Source organism: Saccoglossus kowalevskii, chromosome 21 (assembly GCF_978046115.1).
Source record: "Saccoglossus kowalevskii chromosome 21, keSacKowa6.1, whole genome shotgun sequence".
NCBI classification, from domain to species: domain Eukaryota; kingdom Metazoa; phylum Hemichordata; class Enteropneusta; family Harrimaniidae; genus Saccoglossus; species Saccoglossus kowalevskii.
Genome location: NC_140661.1, coordinates 21673697 through 21696335, shown reverse-complemented (window position 1 = coordinate 21696335; position 22639 = coordinate 21673697). Strand labels below are relative to the sequence as shown.

The 22639-nt window shown below is 34.9% G+C and overlaps 1 protein-coding gene across 1 annotated transcript in view; it reads left to right on the top strand.

Annotated features, from left to right (window-relative positions):
* The first annotated feature begins 545 nt into the window (after positions 1-545).
* Positions 546-22639, top strand: part of LOC100372138 (uncharacterized) — a 39245-nt gene continuing 17151 nt past the window's right edge. The window contains exons 1-15 of the mRNA XM_085494787.1: positions 546-1127; positions 4903-5078; positions 5903-6070; positions 7245-7352; positions 9576-9647; positions 10265-10498; positions 11075-11164; positions 11661-11702; positions 13998-14259; positions 14542-14823; positions 15087-15367; positions 15646-15838; positions 17483-17654; positions 18307-19726; positions 20170-20267. Of these exons, the coding sequence (XP_085350913.1) occupies positions 1013-1127; positions 4903-5078; positions 5903-6070; positions 7245-7352; positions 9576-9647; positions 10265-10498; positions 11075-11164; positions 11661-11702; positions 13998-14259; positions 14542-14823; positions 15087-15367; positions 15646-15838; positions 17483-17654; positions 18307-19726; positions 20170-20267 (3713 nt within the window). The 5' untranslated portion in view covers positions 546-1012. The remainder of the gene's footprint in view (positions 1128-4902; positions 5079-5902; positions 6071-7244; positions 7353-9575; positions 9648-10264; positions 10499-11074; positions 11165-11660; positions 11703-13997; positions 14260-14541; positions 14824-15086; positions 15368-15645; positions 15839-17482; positions 17655-18306; positions 19727-20169; positions 20268-22639) is intronic.

The window sequence follows — 22639 nt, the reverse complement described above, 5'->3', positions numbered from 1 at the left end:
TCAAATGCAATTCCTTGCATGACTTAATGCTCAATATTATACAGTGTGTGGTAGCCTATGCCGAATAATCAATGGTGTGGTCACAAATGATCATGAAGATTAATTATGATCACATACTTCATATACATTACATTAATGGGCAAAGACTATAAATCATATCCATGCCCTTAGACATGGCTACATCCGAGGTCATCATTTTGCCAATGCCATTCTTGCATGTCATTATTGCTGGTTGCATAGACTAGACTAAACTAGACTATTAATGTACAAGTAAATACACATATCGGCCTTAATTGGTTTTAGATGCTATTTTATTGAGATGCATCGCGACAACTGTGGCCGTGAAGGACCGGTAGGTTAGTAGCTGCAGTTCTGTAGCTCGCTTGGTTTCGCTGTCGGTTATTTTGTTCGTCGTGGTGTTAACGCGAAACCAGGGAGCTACAGTTCCATCCTATGCGAGTTACCATATTTTACCGACCTGAAATCAGGTCGGGCCGTAACAGCCGTTTTTTTTTCATTATTTTCGCCTCAAGTTTCTACGTTTCTACTGTCGATGGATCCCGAAACTATTTCATCAATTATTTTGAGGGCGATGATCCGAAATTGGTCGATTTCACGACGAAAACCGCGGAAAACTACAGCGAAATCCCAGCGTTTGCCGCCATCTTGAATAAGTTATCGTGACGTCACAAGGCGTCACAGTTTTCCCATTTCACGCATCGAATGAAAATACTGCCGCCTACGGCGGGTCCCGGGATCATTGCGTCAAGATGGCTGCCTCCAAGCGACAGAAAAATGTTTGGGTCAAATAGGCGATAGATTATATACGTTTCCGACTAACATACTACAAATTAATTGCTACTGATGTTGACTTCTATGTAGTCGCTTATATGTCACTACTTTCGCGTGTGGGGTACCCGTAGATCTAGCAAGCAATAGGAATTTTTCCCCACATTATGACCTGACATCAGAGGAAATACTTCGTCGCTTGCGAGTCATCTCCCTTCCAAAGATGTTGTTAGGAAGTCGTGAGAGAATGTCTGAATCCCCAGTGCAAGGAAGTGTAGAAGCGGGTCCGAGACAGCGAGCAATGGTTAGAGATTTGACTTCGCTTCTCCGACAAAACGGTAAGAAATTTTAGATTGAATCTATTTTTACCGTTTTGGTTAGTCAGCTGACTATCAGCGACATCATCATTGTCACATGTAAACGACCTTGGCATCCCCCACCAGGAAAAACAATTGTGCCAAATCACAGTTACTAAAAACAACCGTATTCAAATAAAATAGTTATGTTCATCATTTCAAATCGCATTGCTCCTTGTTAGCAGTGTTGCTAGCTGCCATATTTTCATCTAACATTAAATTTTACAATGTGGCGAATTTGGGAACGCACAATTCACACCTTCGACGGTCCGCAAGTTTTTCGCGTTAATTTACCGCGATTCGTTTTTAAACTTAATTACTTCGTTGTTTAACCTTTATGTGTCAATGACCCAGTCGCCCTTTTTGTTATAATAGAACAACTCGACCTTTCACCCATGGCAGTGTTTTTCATTGCTTAAGTTCATTTTAGTGTATTGAACCCGACAGTGTCTAAAAAAATATTTTAACAAGTTTCTGTCTCACATATGCCCATCATCACTAAAAAATGTTTTTCTTCATAAATAATATTAATCATATACATGGACAGTTGACAGTAAAGATGACTAAATATTAATTTTAGCAAACTGCCACCTGGCTAGACAGACGAAGGGATAGCCCCTCTGCAGCCCCAAACTCAGAGCTAGTGGAACTTGTACGTTTTGAGCTGACAATTAATTGACAAATTTTAAATGACAATAGTGTTAAAATATTTGAGTGGCTTAATCTTTACCTGGTTTGTAAGATTTGCCAACAATTTATAAATCCGATATTCTACATCTTTATAAATTGTTTTGTTTTTCCGAAAATATTTGTTAAAGCAGCTTTTTTTATGATCGGACTTTTGTTATATATAAATTATGTTATCATAAATTTACTTTATGTACTTCAAAACTTAAAATGTCCATTACAAATTTGTTTTTAACTACAATGCTATATAAAAAGTATCCTGAATTCAGTTCATCTAAAATCCACTCAATAATGAATGGTTTTGTCAATAAAAACCAACTGTTTTTTGACGGTAATTTTTCCAACTGATTGCAGTATTCAAGTATGTGTTTTCTCTGACACAATACAGTAAATGGCACAAAGCTATAACTTAATTTATAAACCTACATGTATTTATGAAAATGAATTATGAATACAGATTCCCAGCTGTCATTCAAATTTGTATATTTTATGGTGATTGGCTTAAGAGCTAAACATTTCTATGCCCATGATGCACATTTAATGGAATGTTGGAAACCAGCTAAGGAAGGCTCCATGAAATGTCACACTCATTATTCAAATTGGATCAGTGTAGTTGGAGCTGGGTCCCTGCACTTTGTTTTACAATGTATCGTAATATTGAATTCAAAACAACGGACTAGATTTCCGGGTTGACTGGTTGCTAAGCTACCAGTATCATGTATGTGAAAGGTATGTTGAATCAGCGTTGATTCACTTCCGGTCAGCAGGAGTATGTTGTTTTAGGCAGATTTTTTACTATACCAACTTGAGTTTTGTACCCAATAGCTGAATTAGGCTTATCTAGCATATTTGCATTTCGGCTAGACCCAATTGCGTCCACGCACTGGGAGGGCCAGTCTATAGCACGGGCTAAGGGACACCATCAGTCGGTGACCTTTGTTAAGCCGCTGTTTACAGAAAATCTTTCTAATTAGCTTGAATATCCTGGTTTTTTCTGTTCCTCTGTGAGGAGTCCAACTGTTGTCTTTCCATATACTCTGTAAAGCTTTTGTCTCTTTGTCGCTCCAGTTTTTGCGAGGGAATGAAGTTTCATACACACTGAGCTCGGTTGCCATTTTGGAAATGACAAAGTTGCATATATTTGATCACGTGCATAATTTCACACCCAAATGTCGCCACAGAGGGCGCTTAGCCCTGGGCTAAGCGTTCACGCACTCTTTGTTAGCCTGTGCTAAGTGTCTGGACTGCATCTTAAAATTGGATCAGATCTTTCCCATACTTAGCATTCCTTAGCCCATGCTAAGCATTCACATACGTTGTCTTAACACTGGCTTAGAAATTTGACCTCTTAGTTATGCTAAGAAGCTGTGCATGAACGCGACTAATAGTTGTGTTCACGTTACACGAAGTACGGGCTAAGATTTAAGCTGATTTAGGCTTATCTAGCATATTTGCATTTCGGCTAGACCCAATTGCGTCCATGCACAGGGAGGGCCAGTCGTTAGCACGGGCTAAGGGGTGCCATTAGTCGGTGACCTTTGGTAAGCCGCTATTTACGAACGAAAAATGGATGATACGCGCAAGGTTCTATTTCTGCTGCTGGCATGTTTCGTTCTAATTTTGAAGCGACGTGCACAGGAACGCGAGAGAAGACGGACCCAACTTATTTGAATGCACATAAACAGTATACAACGGCATAACAGAATACAGAGTTTTATTAATGCATGTCGTAGACAGCGAACCAAATTTATTTTGTCTACGATTGGAGCTGCTGTACGCTCTACTACAGTGACCCGATTAGTGTGGAAGCGAGCGCGGAGTAATGACTGGTGGAATATTGTCGTTATACGAACATGGGACAATTTTCACACCCAAAGGTCGCCGCAGAGGGCGCTTAGCCCTGGGCTAAGCGTTCGCGCATACTTCGTTAGCCCGTGCTAAGGTCTAGACCGCGTCTTAAATTCGGATCAGATTTAACCCGTACTTAGCATTCCTTAGCCCGTGCTAAGCGTTCACGCATGTTTTCTTAGCACGGGCTAAGGAATTTGACCTCTTAGCCCGTGCTAAGGAGCTGTGCGTGAACGCAACTAATATGTTATTTCTGTATCCCTGGTATTCATGTTATCTTTTAAAGTTTACAAAATGTTTGTATAATAATGAGGACAAAATAATTTTTTTCATTCATACCATACACCACAATGAAGTTAGACAAATTTTATTTCATAACAAACTTGGAATCCATTTGAAGGCTCACAAACAACTGGTTTTGAAATCAACATCCCTCTCTTCACATGCGTGCTCGATAAAATAGCATCACAGCGGTTAAAATTAAGGTTGAAAAAATTATTGGCATTGGCTTGGGAATCGCAACTCATACTTGTAGTTTTGAAGCAATTTGTGTACAGATAGCCCATTATAACCTTGATTATAAAATACTAGTAGTATGTAAATAATTACTGGTATATCATGTAAACAACATATGGTGACAAGGACAACTTACTCTGACAGGGCTTGAAGTTCATGGACATTAAAAGCTATTGCCTTGATGCCAAAAGGAATTTGTCTTAAAGTACAGATTTTTGCTTTACTATCCCTATAGTCTATTTTATCAAATTTGTTTTTAAAGTTCAAGGCCTGCTCTGGTAATGTTATTTATTTTCTCACCACTAAAGATTTGACACATATAAGGAGTGAGAATTGAATCTAGAATGATGCATGCAATCAGATTTTGGATTATATTCAACAATCATTTAAGTACAGTAAGCCGCACCCATTCGTTTTGAATAATTGATAACCAAAAATCCATTATTTCTCATATGTGTAGATGCTCTAATAGAAGGCACATCCCCTCTGTTGCATTGTACCATTTTAATAAAAGCCACGGTTTTACAGATTTTACAGTAATATTCAAATTAGCTCAGCAGAACTCCACAACAAAATATGCATGACTAATGTAAATGGAAAGACTTTCCTTTGTACCGCCCCCACACCCCTATCCTAACCCTACACCTAACCAGCATACATGTATTCTCCTAATTAAGTAAATTAATTGTTTGATTCCTGTGTACAGGTCACCGTATTCTCCATGGCAACGGTAAACTATCGCTGACCACCAACTCGCTGTGTTACTTTAATGACTGTTTCTCGCTTCTCACTGATGGGAACACTGATGCATCATGGGATACCAAATTTAACCAAAACTTGACGTATCTTTATGAATTTATGAAGAAATCACCAGCACTTAAAGTAAGTCTAGATAAAAATCAGTATGACACATGGAAGATGAAACAAATGAACACCGCTTTACTGAATACTATAGTGTGACACCACACATTTGATGGTGAATGTACTTTCTTCTAAACAAATACACTGTTCCAAAGCAGACACATTATTTGATCCATTTCAACCCATTGGGTGTCACCAGTTTTCCTGGTAAAGTTTAGCTACAACACTTTCTGCATTTTTATCATTTTTTCTATAATTTCTTTGTTCATTTTGGACCCAATTGACATCAGTTTTCTTATTATATGTCTATTACCCCGGTACTTAAAATGATAGAATTTTCCATTCTGTAAAATGCAAAATTTCCTTTAATTAGGGTAAACTATATCACCCAAAATAGAACGTGTTCCAGTTTATTGACACTAATAATAATAATAATAATAATAATAATAACTTTATTGCATCCTTAGAAATACAATGTTTCTATCACTTAATAGCAATAAAGATTAATTGTGATAACTACTACTACAAAAAGAAAGTTAGTTGTTAATGGGATAAAGCAAGTGTTACATATCAAATAGCATTTTCATTTCTTGATTGAAATGTGTTATGAATACTTGAATGGGTTAATTATGCAAGTACCTCAATATACAACTCCATAGATATAAGATAAGATAACTTTATTGACATAAATATATGTACATATGCAAGGAAACACAGATAGCAACAAGAAGTATCAATTCGAGGTCAGTAATTACTCATTTGGTTAATGCTTTTCAGTGCTTAATTAATAGGTAAATGTAAATATATGAACTCATTCACAGTGTGTTTATTTTTGTTGATCACAGGTAATGCATGGTAACACCACGTTACTAGGAACTATCAATATTTCACATTTTCAAAGATTACACACTTTAGAGATCAAGCGTGTGCCGCTACATCTACTCATTGGTTTGCAAGCATTGCGGACACATCTCAAGATATTGATATGTACAAGATGTGTACAATCTCTACAGGTAAGATTTGACATTTGACCTCTTTAGGTGTAAGATTTGACATGTGATCTCTCTAGGGGCCATTCTAGGGTCACACCTCAAGATATTGATATGTACAAGATGTGTACAATCTCTACAGGTAAGATTTGACATTTGACCTCTTTAGGTGTAAGATTTGACATGTGATCTCTAGGGGTCATTCTAGGGTCACACCTCAAGATATTGATATGTACAAGATGTGTACAATCTCTACGGGTAAGACTTGACATTTGACCTCTCTAGGTGTAAGATTTGACATGTGATCTCTCTAGGGGCCATTCTAGGGTCACACCTCAAGATATTAATATGTACAAGATGTGTACAATCTCTACAGGTAAGATTTGACATTTGACCTCTCTAGGTGTCAGTACAAACTCTACAGGTGAAATTTGTATTCCAATTCACAAGAAAATTTCTTTTGTATTCTGTGAGTAACACATACTGTAAATCATTTAATTTCACTGTCACTGACGCTGAGAGACATTTTCACTGCTACATAATTTCACAAAAATTGGTCTCTCGTGAAACTATCATCGTTTACAGCAGTACATGATGATAGCCACCAGACTGTATGGATTACTTTGTACAGCCATCTGTTTCCTCTAAATGTATTTTGTGCACGAGACTAAACAAAAAAAGCAGAAATTTATTTACCACATGAGTTCATCTGAATTTAACATGGGTAGACATGGAGAATATTTAGATAAAATTGTTTCTATTAGAAGTGAGTCAGATGTTTTTTTACCTTTAAACTATTTTAACACTTTACTGTTGTACACTGATAGAAATGTTATTTCTGAAGATACAATAAAATACTCTAAAATACTTTATTTTAGCTGGAATTAATTTTCTCTGAAAAGACTTTTTGGGCGTTTTGTTTGAAATTTATTTTCACTGCTTTTTGACAAGTTGAATGTAAAATATAGAAGAAAAAAAGTATATTCACTGGATTTTATTTTCACTGATTCACCCAGTCAGCGAAAATAACAAAAATAAATTCCAAGTGAAAATAAAATATTTTACAGTATTTCCACCCTAGCAGTCCAGATTATATTACAATCTATGGTAAAATACATTGTTTGACGACAAGTAAAGGTGAAACACAACCTGTGCAATGATTTGACTGACATGCTGAATACCTTCGACTCAATTACAGGAACTGTTTTCATTCTGTGGTGGTGACAGGAGTTCATCTCAGGGATGGCCTGAACTACATACAGTGTCTTTAAGTTTTAACCATGTCTTTGAATTAGATGAATCATTGGTAAGTACACTCTTGTTGATTAAATCTAATCAGCTGATGTCAGAATCAGCAATCTATTGATCACTTGTATATTTGTTCAACTATTTCAATCATAAAAAACTCTGTTACTCGATTTTTAGATTGTCCAAAACATGAGACTTGTGTTTTGGGTTACATCCATGTGTGTGCTCGTATATATACATGTGTAGTTTTTCTTCAGTTGTTTTAGGGTTGTAGATCTATTTTTTTTCAAAAAAAAAGTAAATCACAAAATTGTCATCAAGCGTTTCTCATTCCTGCATGGCTGGATCAATTGATTCAAACTTGGTATAAACCCCCAACCTAATGTTTTGTAATTCAATTCAAAATGACGGATTGATGGCCCTGTGTTTCTGACCATTTCTGGGACATATATTATTCAAAATTGTTATTAATACCAAGACATAATTGTCTGTCTTCAAGTTTTATTACCTTGCCCGTACCATCAAAGATGGAAGGGAAAGGTATATTAAGGGAAAGATTTTGTCCGGCGTTGTCGTTGTTGTTGTCGTCGTCGTTGTCGTTGTTAATAATTGTTATTGTGTGCATAATAACTTTACTAATTCCATTCCAAACTTTATCAAACTTGCTCACCTTATTCATCAGTATAAAGTCTTCCCTGAGTTTGAACAACAGATGCCCTGTATGAAAATATCATCCAAAAATTGAGAAAATCTGATAAAATATTTTGACTGTTTCTACTTACTGATCACTGGTGATACACATCAAAGGTCACTGATCTCAGTGGAAATATGCATTGTTGTATGTGTTCAATGAAGCAAATGATTTATCTTGTAATAATATCCTTGGTAATGTATACCAGAATCCCATACTGGGTTTCAAAACCAACTCATGGAGAGATTGCACAGTCAGATACACATTTGCAAACTTACCAATAAAATCTTTACAGAAAACAAGATGTCAGAAAATCAATATAAGCACTCCTATGAACTGGGTGCCAAACTTTGATCAAGATCTGAAGCTAATAGAAAATCTGTTTAGTTCAAAGTTATCAAATCAAAAACAATACATAAAAAATACATAAAAAGCAAAACATTTCATCCACATTTTAAAAAGAAAATTGTTCTAAAATATATGTATTCTGTATTTGACAAACAGTTCATTTGACAAATGAAAACTCGCAGGAATATGTTTCAGCTATTACAACAGAATGATAGTTTTCATAATACTAGTTTAAAAACGCACTTCGAAGATTGCAGTGTTTGAAGATGTAGATTCTCAGGAGGCAACAGTACTGTTGACTTCTCCCTCCACTGGACACCAACTAACTATTTAAGTTGATTTTGCATACAAAGCAGAGCTTGCAACATGATAGCTATTCATAAAGGGTGTTTTTTTTTTACTTTTCATGTAATACAAAATACTTGGACAAAAGCCAGCTAAGATTTTCTGTTATCTTGCATGTTTTATGAATCTATTCACGTCTAAATGCAGAACTTTTTTTTTTGCGATGAGGCATTTATTTTTATTCTAAAATATCTGAATTACTTTGAATAAAACTGGAAATTGTGTCCCTTAAAATAATTAAACAAATAAGGCACCAATGTTTTTGTAAGATATTTACATCTTTTAAGGACATTTGGTACACTGATTGCCCACTGTTGGTTCAACCCCAAAACTTGTTTGTATTCAAAATTAATTATGACAATGCATATTTATATTGAAACAAACTGTGATAGAGGGAATTATATTATATAACAAAGGGCAAGGTCACCAGAGTTCAACTATGTTTTAATTCAAATACAAACAAAAACATTATGACTCCATTCCTATTCAATTGACAATTATTTAATTTAATTTGTGTTACTTCATCGCAGCTTTTTAGTTTGTTTTCTCAGCTTGCATGCAGAAATAAATTATGGTTCAACATTTGTCTTCCAATAATTACAATACAAAGTATCAGTAACAATTTCACTAGAGCATGAGTTTAAATAGTTTATTCACTACATAAACTGTTCTCTGTACGTGAAGTCCTCTTTCACTTAGAGTTATATTCAATGTCGCTGGTCAGGTTTTTGTAATCTCATGTGCAAATACTGTTATCAATAAATATTTAAAATTAACATTTTTCAAAAAATTAAGATCTATAGCACTGAAACTTTTAGGAATACTATGACCGATGTATAGTAAATTATAATATATTTCTAAGTGTATATTTAATTTTTCTCCATTTTTTTATTACAGAGATTATTAACCGCTGTACAAGTTCTTGACTTAAGCCATAACACAATCAGTGACGTAGAATGCAATCTAGAGGTACGTCATAATACAGAATATCATCAAGTATGGTTACAAGCTGTAAACTCAATAAATGTTTTAGACTGAGGTCAGATGATAAAAAAAAACACACAGAGAAAATTCAGTCATGGCAGAAAATGCATGAACTGGGAAAGTAATCAAGTGACAGCAATATCTAGGAGGTGTTGCTATCTAGATTCAAAACAGATTCTCTAATATTGTCGTTAACGGATTGACAGAGATAAATCTGATTTAATCATCATGGTTTATTTCCCTTGCCTTCATAAATAGTATATTTCTATGCTGAGCATATACATCACAAAATGTTGTTCATCTGTTATCTGATTTGTGCTACAAAAAAACAGTCTTTCATTTATAAGTGAGAAGCGCTGCTGCTGGGAAGTTGTGATCTAGTGCTGATGTTATGTAGTTTGTGAACAGTGTTCAAAAACTACATGAAAAAATGTGATGAAAAAATGTACATTAGGCGTAGCATGCACCCAGATACTTATGTATAGAACAAGATGCCACTCCAAGAAATGTCAAACAGGACATTTATTTGATCTCGTAGTTGCACAGATTATCATTAATTCATGAAATTGATGTCGCCATAACTTCCCTAATTTTCATTACAGTACCTAACAGAGCTGACCCATCTTAATCTTGGATACAACCATCTCCAGAAGATCCCTTCTTTGTCAGTCAGTGCTAGAAATAAACTGCAATTGCTCGTTTTGAGAAATAACAAATTGGAGAACTTGCAAGGATTAGAAATGTTTAGGAATCTACAGGAGTTGGATATCGCTAATAATTGCATCATTGACATCTCTCAGTTTATGTACTTGACTTCATTAAATAACATTACAAGGGTAAGCACCAATGCAATGACAATTATGGAAATAAATTCACTGTTCTTAATAAATCATCACAGTCTTTGTTTATGCCTTCCAGTATTTTTCTGATGTAAAAATAAACATACTGTAATTGTTCTATTAGCAGCACATGTGCATAAATGTGTGTCTATGGTCAAATTAAGCCATATTTTTATGATTTAATCAAAGACACTAGAGAATACAGAGACATGCAACTGTGGTCTATTTTTTATGTAATGACATTTTAATGTAATTTTGACGATTCAACGTGCACCATACTATAATCTCTAGTGATTTAATTCGTTTCAATTTGCAAATTAATCAAAATATAGATATATGTAGTAAAATTTCAAAAAATTTGTTTTCCCCAGACTTTCAAAGCACCATGCTCATATATAGAATTATTTGAAATCAGAAATAGCACTGACTGAAATTTACATTGTATTGTATTTTATTAGTAAGTTTTTATTGCAGTAAACCAATGCAAACTGTTTTTATGTGTACTTTAATGATGTCATGTGATTCTAGTGATATATTCCACTGACTGACCATATTTTGTTATTTTTTATGTAGTTGGCCCTACAAGGAAATCCTGTGTGTTTTCATCCCAATTATCGCATTAATGTTGTGAAATATCTCTCACCCGGTGTCACTACACAGAAGGTAAGCATCAACCAACACTCTCATCTCTAGGCTGACGACTTCTCTTCTCATTCTTCTCTTCTCTCCTTACTCTCATTCCATCTTCCATCCATCATGCATCATTTTTTTTGAAAACATAGGCGTACAAATATATCCACCTTTCTGTGTTCTCAACCTTTTTACTCACTTCTACCTTTCCAAATACTGATCCAATTACAGTAGAAATGATATATATATATTTAACAGTGTATTTTAAAATTTCTTTCCCCTTCTGTTGGTCAGCATGTCTTGCATTTTCTTATAGACTGATGTTTTGATACATTGAATTCACCCAAACCTTGATTTCTAGGCTATGGCAGCTTAGTCTTAGTTCTGTTGATAATTTATATGGTTTTACAGAATGTTTATTGGATGCACATTTAATTGTATTATTTAAAGTAAGATATTTATTGTATATTGTTCTCTTGTCAATCTCTTGGCAGTGACTGATGTAATACTATAATTCTATTTTGTGTAGGTGTATTTAGATGGTAAAATACTGACAAAAACTGAACTTAAGGTAAGTGCGGGGGGATTACTAGTAATCTAGAAAAGAATCTGTATTGCTAACGTACCCCATATTCAAGGTTTTTGATGAAATGAAGCAATAAGTTCTGAAGACATAACCAACACTAACAATACAAGAAAAAAATCAAAGAAACCAAAGATGCTCATATATGGATATCTCCAGAGGAAAGAAAGTGCCAACTTTGTAAATAATGGGGCTATTGGCAATGAAATCCATGCATTTTTTTTAGACTGTAATCATACTGGAATAACAAATGCTCGTACTGAATTTCTGAATGTAGTTAGCATTTATAATGAAAGTATCGTTAAATTATCAAAATAAAAAATGTTTGCAGAAATTTTAAGTTCAAGAGTGGGTTCATTGCCAATAGTGCTAGTAAATTTATTTACTTAGACTTTAGTCTTTTATGTATTTTCTTTTGTTTCGTTTGTGTACTTGTGTTTTATTACCTTGCCCGTACCATCAAAGATGGAAGGGAAAGGTATATTAAGGGGAAAAATGTGTGCGGCGTTGTCGTTGTTGTCGTCATTCTTGTCGTTAATAATTGTTATTGTGTGCATAATAACTTTACTTATTCTATTCCAAACTTCATCAAACTTGGTCACCTTATTCATCAGTATAAAGTCTTCCCTGAGTTTGAACAACAGATCTCTTGTATGAAAATATCATGCAAAAATTGAGAAAATCTGATAAAATATTTTGACTGTTTCTACCTGACTGATCACTGGTGATACGCATCAAAGGTCACTGATCTTAGTGGAAATATGCATTGTTGTATTGTTCAATTAAGCAAATTATTTATCTTGTAATAATATCGTTGGTAATGTATCTCCCAAATCCCATACTGGGTTTCAAAACCAACTCATGGAGAGATTTTTTGCACAGTCTGATACACATTTGCAAACCTACCAATAAAATCTTTACAGAAAACAAGATGTCAGAAAATTAATATAAGCACTCCTATGAACTGGGTGCCAAACTTTGATCGAGATCTGAAGCTAATAGAAAATCTGTTAAAAAGTTCAAAGTTATCAAATCAAAAACAATACATAAAAAATACATAAAAAGCAAATTGTGAACAGAATGATAGGGTTTTTATAATACTAATTTAAAAACTCACTTCAAAAACAAAGATTGCAGTGTTTGAAGATGTGAATTCTCAGGAGGCAACAGTACTGTTGACTTCTCCCTCCACTGGACACCAACTAACTATTTAAGTTGATTTGCATTACAAAGCAGAGCTTGCAACATGATAGCTATTCATAGAGGATGTTTTTTTTACTCTTCATATAATGAATATAATAAGGCAGTTCATATTTGTCTCAGTGAATCATTAATTTTTGACATACACCTATACAAAATACTTGGACAAAAGCCAGCTAAGACTTTCTGTTATCTTGCATCTATTCACATCTAAATGCAGCACTTTTTTTCTGCAGCACTTTGAATAAAGCTGGAAATTATGTCCCTTAAAACAATTAAACAAATTAGGCACCAATGTTTTTGTAAGATATTTACATCTATCAAGGATATTCGGTAGACTGATTCCCCACTGTTGGTATAACCCTAAAACTGGTTTGTATTCAAAATTATTTATAACAATGCATATTTATATTGAAACAAACTATGATAAAGGGAATAATATTAAATAATATTATATAACAAAGGACAAGGCCACCAGAGTTCAACTATGTTTATATTTAATGTCTTTTGACCACAGATAATGTACCTAAATATATTATTTAGTGTCAAATAAAATAAAATATACTATACCATACTATGTGAAGTAATTGTGGAAACATTGAATCAAGAATGATGAAGCATGTTCACACCAGGCTAAGCTTCTAATGTGCTGTACTCAGATCAAAACTCATCATGGCACTCAACTCTTTCCCAAATTTCACTCAGTTTGACGTTGTGAGGTGACTCAAAACAACAAATGCAACAAACACAAATATTTCTCTACTTAGACCAAATTTTAAAATATACTATTTCATGTCTTTGTGCACTTACAAGACGTCACTGAGACTTCAATATTCAAGGTTCACTAGTGCAAAATATCCCTGACTTACTAATAGTTTGAATAAAGTTAAAATTAAAAAAAAATGCAGTACTACCTACTATAGTACTTTTTTTGTAAGGACTCTATAGTAAGGCATATCTTACTCCATTGACCATTTTGAATTGAAAACCTGATGAAACAATTTTGATCATCAAGATTAAATATAAAAAATTAGCCGTACAATAATAATACGTTTCTTACATCTGTAATGTTTGTTTCTTCAGTACCTCCCCAAAGGTGACGCATATCGTCTGCGTAATACTGCCGCTATGTTTGAAGCATCCATCACTAGCGTTGATAGTTACTTTACGAATACAAGTCTTCCACCATCATCTTACACTAGTGGTGTGACCGATGACGACGATACTGATTCTGTGTCAAGACCGTGGTCACGAGCACGAAATTCAAAGCACAAAAAAAAGAGGAAACATCGACAGCCTTCTATCGATGATGCATTAACCGATAGGTCGCAGCAGAGTTCAAGAGGTAAGTGATGGGAGACCTCGTGTGACCATTTTACTGAGTCTGTTTGTTTTTAATTCATTGATGGGTATGGAGGGAGTTTATTATTTTTCTAGTATGCTTAATTTTAATGTAGACAAAATCATACAATCTTGCCCAAGTTTGATTTGCCATGTTCCATGTGAAAATATTAGTGAAATATTGAGAATAATATGGTCTAAATTTTTTAGGCCCATTTGTCTGTGTTTGCTTCACCGATGACAGAGTGTATTTATATCTTACATCTTATCTTATTACTTGTTACAGCTACCACACCATTTGTCGTAGATGCCAGCGATATGCAACACGAGGTAGAGACGATCAGAAAACAACTTGGTCATGATTGGTTGGTTGGACTCTCTTCAAAACCTAAACGGCAACAAGATGATGTCTTCATCGAAAATGATCGAGATGTAACTAAAAATGGTGCTGCTCAGAGCGAGAATCAAAAGCCAACTGTTGATGGTGCTCTTAGTGTACATAAACAGGAACCATTAGAAAATGAACAGGTCACAAGGTCAAGAACACAGAGTACATTGTCTGAAGATGGTGAGAAAAGCTAAATGAGTTACCGTATATTCTAAATTAAAATGTTCATATGGATTTAATAGTGAATTTCCCTTAGAAGTGAGAATGGTAAAATATAAAACCCCTCTTAATAATTAATGTTTACCTTGATGGCGCATATTTGTACAATTATGCGTGTACGAAAATTGCATTATCTTGTTCCAAACATGTAAACAGAATTGATGGGACTGTCTGCTCATCACCGTGCTAAAAAACTACAATGTAATTTACTGTTGTTTTGACAGGTCCATTTATAGTTACTATCCTTGGCTCGACAACCAGCGGAAATCAAGAAATTTTTCTTTCCATAAGTAACCAATGTTTACACGAACGTAACTTAGACGGTAAAACTATCGAAAAACTTGACATCAAGAGTATAGAAAGCGTGAAAACGAGACGTGAAGTCATCTTTGATGAAGTGAGCAGCCATCATAGTATGCTCCCCATAGTGACGATTATGTTGGATTATGTCATGAAAACAAGACAGAAAAGAGAATATGTGATGGAAGATGAAGAAAACTGTAAGGTAAGTGCAAAGACAAGAGTTGTGTACACTGGATAACACAACACTTCCTTATTGTTGTGACCGGTATATGCCAATCAAAACAACATTCATTCTGAGAAACTGGATGCCTTTTGTTATTGGTTTGAGCTAATCATGTACGTGTCAGAGAGCACAGTTTAGATGATATTTTCAGTCTAACCCCAGAGCACATAATAACTTTGAACAATAATATTTCAGTCCTCATTCAGAAGACATTGTTTTGCCAAAACTGTTTTTTTTTTTTTTTGCTCACTTTGTAGTTATTATTGGAGATTCTGCAACCATTGGTAGACAAATATCAATACAACTCACAGTGTTTGATCCATCAGTATCAATGTTTGAAGTGTTCTAGTGTATTCGACAAACACCACGCGCACAAGAAGGTTCAGAGCAGATCCAAGACGCCCAGTCAGATGTATCAGCAGTCGGCTGTCAAAATGGAAGAGAACTTGGGTAAGAACAATAATTCAAAATGCAAATGTTTTTTTGTTTTTTTTCATTTAAGGTAGAGATGCAGTTTACCTGACAGGTATTTTAATTAGTTAATTAGGAAACCAAGATGACCTCCCTTGTGCACAAAACTATGTATTTTCGGAAAGTTTATTGTATGAATTTTAAAGTTTTGTTAGTATTTTTTTTTATGGACACTGTAGTTTGAAATATGCACAAAAATGTGCTTTTTTGGTCAAAAGTGATTTAAAAAAAATTAGCTTCTCAACCATGCTTCTGTTTCCTGTCAAAATTGGTTTATGGGTATATCTGTTTACTATGAAGAAAGCGCCGTCTTGAAAACTGTCTACCAGTTGTCAATTTTGTAGGGCAGCAGCTCAAATTTCACTACTTCAAGTTTATGCATAAATTAATACCCAGGCTAGTTGTCTGTACGATTGCTATAACACTATTAAACTAAAAACAATGCCCCGACGGCGTTTTGAAGATAAACACATTGTCAATCATTTGTGAAAATTTCAAAACAAAAGGTCAAAGCGTCTACGAGCTATTTTTTTTTTAAAGTTTTGGAATGTGGACTAAAAAGAAGCTGAGATAATTGCTAATTTGCATAACAATTCACTCAGTAAGAAGTTTGCTAATGCTCATAATTAAAATGGCTGTTACAGTTTCAAATTTAAATGTATTATCGTTTTGTAAAAAGTTAAATACAGTGCATAATATGGAGATCCCGTCATTTCTTTTTTTCCATCATGTTTTTTTTTATTATTTATGTACAGCCTTGGTAAATCTTGCTAAGCATTCAAAAGAGATAATTTTGCACAAGTTATCTATATTTTAAAATCGTTTTTTGAGTATGTTCCACTATTCACAATTCTACAAAACTTTAACAGTCTATAGCCAAGACTTTTTGGATAATAAAAAACAAAAAACAAAAATTTCACTCCCAAGTGCCCACGAACCTGCACCTTAAATAATCATTTTATAAATGGACAATGTGGCTCATGGTAGTATCAATACTACAAGCCTGCAAACCTTGTTATCACATGAAAAACATTGTTCGAGTATTGTATTTATATTGACCGTAAATGTGCATTAGTGTGTATATGTGATTGCTCTGTGCTTATTTGTATCGAAAAGAAAATCACCACATGTGTGAATGTATTACAAGAATTTCACCTGATTATAGTGCATTTTATCTTCTGCTATGTTGAGAGCAAATTTGTACATATTTATGAAGGTTTTCTAAATACATCACCCTGTTACAATTAGAAAAAATATCAAGGGTAATAATTCCAAATGTAGATGTATCGTAAGTGCTGTATTAGTAGCATATATGCTTATGTAAATGGCAGAGGTATATGGTATATACCCGGTACATTTTGCGATGAAATGAACGGACTGTATTGTTACCAAGATCTGATCTCAGTAATTTAATTGAAATAATATATGCGAAACCAAGTCATGTGTTTTATATTTATAGTTTTGTGTATATTTCCTTCTTTAGCAACTCATTGTCAGAGTCATATAGGCTGTCAAGTTGTTTTACGTGTGTTCAGTGTCTGGTAGGCAAGAACCAGTCGTTCATACCCAAGATAGAATAATGGTGCTCTTCTCTTGGGTTGTAACTAAATTTTTGTATTGTAGGTTTTGACTCTTTGCATGAAGTCCCAGTGTGTCCGCATTGCGGTAACGAGTTACTAATTGAAATAGAGAAACCAACCATGATTGAACATAGTCTATCCACCCCAGTTGGATCCATTGCATCAGTAGGATCAGCACAGCCATTGGCTGCGTCGTCACCATGGAAAACAGACAAGTACGCTTTCTGATATAAAATATATAATTCTAACTATGATTTGATTTTTGCTATTTTCGCTGAAGAGCTGATTTAGTGAAAATAAAATCCAGTAAATATACCTTTTTTCCTATCCAAAAATTAGTAAAAATAAATTCAATACAAAACACCCAAAAATTAATTTCAGCTAAAATAAAGTATTTTACAGTAGATAATATTTGGTAATCAATGTTCTAAGGAACTATTCAGAATAGCTCGTCTTTTTAAGCAACGGTTATTTATCGATAACATAGAAGAAAAAATGTAAGTTTTCTGAAACACACCAGAGTTTGAGCAACGTTGGTTTGAAAAATTTGGCTAACCTTTTGAAAATTGGACTGTCAAATATTATTAACATTTTAACTTTCCCTAAACACTTTGGGTAGCATCTTTCCATATGTTTATGTGTGCTTTCATTGACACCGATACTTGTTAGCAAATTATCTTAAATGACACTCAACTTTTGAACATTTTATTTCCTGCCATATTGGTTCATATACTTACATGTACTATTGAGAATGGATATTACTACTCGATATCAAGAATAAAATAAACAACTTTTTCAAAACATTAATAGATTCTCTAAAATTAGTCCGGATGCTGTTTGATACATTTTGTTTTTCATAATTTTTAGTGATAACTCATTCCTGTCAGCAGAGGGGAACTCGTCATCAGACTACGTAACAGCTGATACTGAATCCTATAGCAGCCCTGTACGAGATATCAACAATGATGTCAGTGTGTCAACATTAATTGCTCGTTCATTGCCATTTGATAGTGAAATGACACTCCATGCTTTGTCGACTCGTGGTGACAGCTTCTCTCCATCAAAAACAAACAGGAATCTAGAACTAGAATTTGTTGAAAATGAAATCAGGAAGTCTGATGTGTTTTCTGAGAAGGTCCCGAATGATGCGTCAGACGATGCTTCTCACGTTGGCGAGGTTTTTGACTTCCCATCAGGAAAAGTACAAGAATTGTTGCAAAATGAAAATAAAGAAAGTTTTAATCAGAAGTACTCACTGGTTCCGACTGACGTGTTCAGCAGTTCGGATAGCGATAGTTCAAATAATAGCAAAAGGGGTAAAAACGGTGCTAATGCGAGTGAGATCTCTCCGCAGAGGCTTAGACGCACATTGGGAATTGTTGCAGAGAACAAGGCTGCCATGACTCTGCAATATCCTACTGGATTTCCGAAAGATCCAATCGAGTCTAGTGTGACAACACCGACTGAAAATGCTGCTTTTGGCAGAGTGTCTCAGAATGGACAGTTACACCATCCGAGGCATCGTAACAGCATTAATGATATAACCATTCTGCCAACGCCAAAAGAGACAAATGTGGAAAAAGTTGTACAGGATGACGTGCTAGTTAATAGCAGCAGTAGCGACATCGCTGTGTTGAGTAATCCTAGTCAAAGTAGCATTTTACTGCTGCCATCACCAAGCACTGAATGTAGTGTCTATGATATGCATGTGAGTACTGTCAGTGCCGGTAGTTCTAGCGGTGTTAGTTCGAACAGTGGCGTTCCAAGAAGCGTCAGTTTAAATGAATCACTTCTCAACAAAAGTGAACACACGGACAGATTGCACAGCCCGGAGAGTGGGATTTACGATAGCAGCATCGCGAGCCCATCAGTCGGGGATACAACATTTAGTGCAATCACTGCCGAAACATGTGCCAGTATGGTAAAGAGCGTGTATGAGCGAACGTTGGATAGTACAGATGAGGAGGAAAAGTCAACCCGAGGAGACTCTGACGATTTCACACATATTACTCCGCTGACATCGCTCAGTAACACGCCCACGCCAATGAGTCTGCTCGAGATGAGTTCTTCTTTCACTGATAGTAGTACGGTCTACACGGGTAGTGTAGGCTCGCATCATGACAGGTCATTGACAGACAGTGGCAGACATGGTAAACATCGCACCATGATTATGCTCCCGATACAGTATAATTACGATGATTTCACCGTTGTTGATCATCGATTAAAACTTTATGCAATGATGTCATTATTCAAACATGAAGAAGAGGAATTTCAGTGTGTTCTCAAGGTAGGAATATTTTTATAGTCAATTTCATGCAAATTCATCGCACATTTAACATTCAGTCACATTTAACAAGTTTTTCTTTTTGTCAACCAGTTAGAGCATTCCTTAGTAAAACAAGCTATGTTGTTTTTATATATATTACAGTGTAACACAGTTTTTGATTGGTTGTTGGTAAAGATTTGCATAGGTAGTTGGTCAGGTGGGGTGTACACTGGCTCTTTAACATTTCAAGCACCGTTGTCAGCTTTTGGCACCAACTACAAAATGATTTTGTATGGTATGTTCCTCCCCGCATGAAATATTGATAACAATTTACAAACCTTTTGATCAAAAACTAAAATCAATATCTGAAATATAGTGAAAAGTTTACAAAAAATATTTGATCTAAATTCTGGGTCGGAAAAATATGTGGCTCCCATAGGGATAATGTTTTTTCTCATTTGTAGTCTCCACTGGTACAGCATCCCAAAGGTGAACACTATTCGTCATTGCTGATTGTATCCAGTCATAACATTTACATCTTAAAAATTCACAAAGAGGAAACGTAAGTATTATTTTTATGACAAACTTACACTCATAATTGTAATGACTATGAGGATGTGTTTTTATGAAGAAAAATATAAGAACAATTATAGAACATGTGTAATAATTTAGTAGTAATTATTTCCACTGACTCGATTTCTTGAAACAGGTGTATTATATGGGTCTTTCCCAGAATGTATGCTGTGAGTGCAAAAAGATTTAAAAAGTCCTTTTTCTTTTTTTCATATTTTTTTGCAATTGAATTTTGCAGACGACTTTTTATTAGGGCCCAAGCCTGTAGGGCGTGGCCCCTATTCTTATTGTTCGTTTTTTTCTTCTTCATCTTCTTCTTTCTTCCGTAACTTTTTTCGTCAAGCCGTTTGAGAAAACCGCTGAACGGAATGGTCTGAAATTGCTCTATACTGATAGTCTCTAATATGAACTGGTGCAACATGCTTTCAGAATTTTGATTGGCCAATTAGTTTGGCAGCCATATTGGATTGAAATAAAAGCGGAAGTGGCTGTTTGACCACTTTCTGAGGGTCTAGGCGTCTAGATTTTTTATGCTGTATAGTACAACTCATGTGTAATCAATATCAGGAATAAAAACTTTAGCGGTCATGTGACTTTTCCCGCCATTTTGTTTTTCCTAAAAACGGTAAAAAACACTTAAAAATCTTCTTCTTCAGAATCGCCAAGTAAAATGTTCTCATATTCAGTACTTAGCTTCTACATATGGAGCAGATTTAGATTTGAGAAATTCATTATGATTGGTCACGTGGTTTGGCCCCTATTTTGGATTTGTTCTCAACAGGAAGTAGTTTTTCACTCATGCCACACGTGACGATTATTTTCAATATTGCTGCATGGCATCTCTATATCAATCTCTTTCAGAAACCTATAAAGATTTCAGATCAGTCACATGGTTTGGCCGCCATCTTGGATTTTGAGGGAAATTGACCAAAAGTTTGGGCATTTGTTTCTCAGAGGTGATTCAACGAATCTACTAGATGTTTTTATATTTACCATGCCTGGCCTCAACTCCATATGAAAAAAATAATATATTTTCCATAAGTCACGTGGTTTGGCCGCCATCTTGGATTTTGTGAAAATTGAAATTATGCAACTACATGTTTTCTATTAGTCCGATTGGAATAAAATTTTGTACGTGTATTCTACTCTTTAGATACATTCTTTCCCCTGAATGGCATATGGCTAGGTCATGTGGCTACGCGCCCATGGGGTGGGGGGCTTCTAACCTTATTAATATGCATAGCTGCTATATCTCAAGCACTATTGCAGTTAGGAAGATGATTCCTGTGTTATCATGACAACAGTAAACAAGAGATTTCATTAAAATAACAGATTACCATATATGGTCATGTGAACTCATTAATATGCATAACCATTATATCTCAAACACTGTTGTAGTTAGGAAGATGATTCCTGTGTTATCATGACAACAGTGAACCTGAGATTTGATTAAAATAACATATGACCATATATGGTCAGATGAACTCATTAATATGCATAACTGTTATAACTCAAGCACTGTTGTAGTTAGAAAGATGAATCCTGTGTTATTATGACAACATTGAACAAGATATTTGATTAAAATAACAGATAACCATATATGGTCATGTGAGCTCATTAATATGCATAACTGTTATAACTCAAACACTGTTGCAGTTAGGAAGACGAATCCTGTGTTTTTATGGCAACGTTGGACAAGAGATTTGATTAAAATAACAGATGACCATATATGGTCATGTGAACTCGTTAATATTCATAACATTTATATCTCAAATAAATATATGGAACCAACTGCATTTCGACCTCATGGTATTAATCATTCAAACTAATTGTGTATCATGTGTATCATTTGAACTCATTATTTATGGCATGTATACTTGGGCCCCTGTGATGCTGCTTGCAGCCTTAATTTTGTCCTTAATTTTGTGGTTTTATTAGAATTTTTCCTGATAACTCAATGTGTTTAATCTTGCTAGTCAGTATAGAAAAACTCAGGCAAAGCAAAAAACTTGCCCTCTATAGACATTACTTCAAAATATGTGGTTATACCAAAAGTTTACATGACAGAAATGAAAACATAAACACTAAGTTTTTTTCACCATTACACTTTTTATGCGTGTAGTTACCCAAATAACCCTGTTGATCCTGTATTTGTTTTTATTAGAAGTGTATCTTTGATAGCAGCATACACAGACATTGCATTTACTGTATTCAAATCATTAAAACATGACTTACTTAAACTGTAGATACTTGGTACACTTTTTAGTCCCCGTTCGGACAAAGTCCAAAAACGAGGACTTATAATTCGGTCTTCGTCCGTCCGTCCGTGCGTCCGTCCGGAGTCATATCTCAGGATCCCTT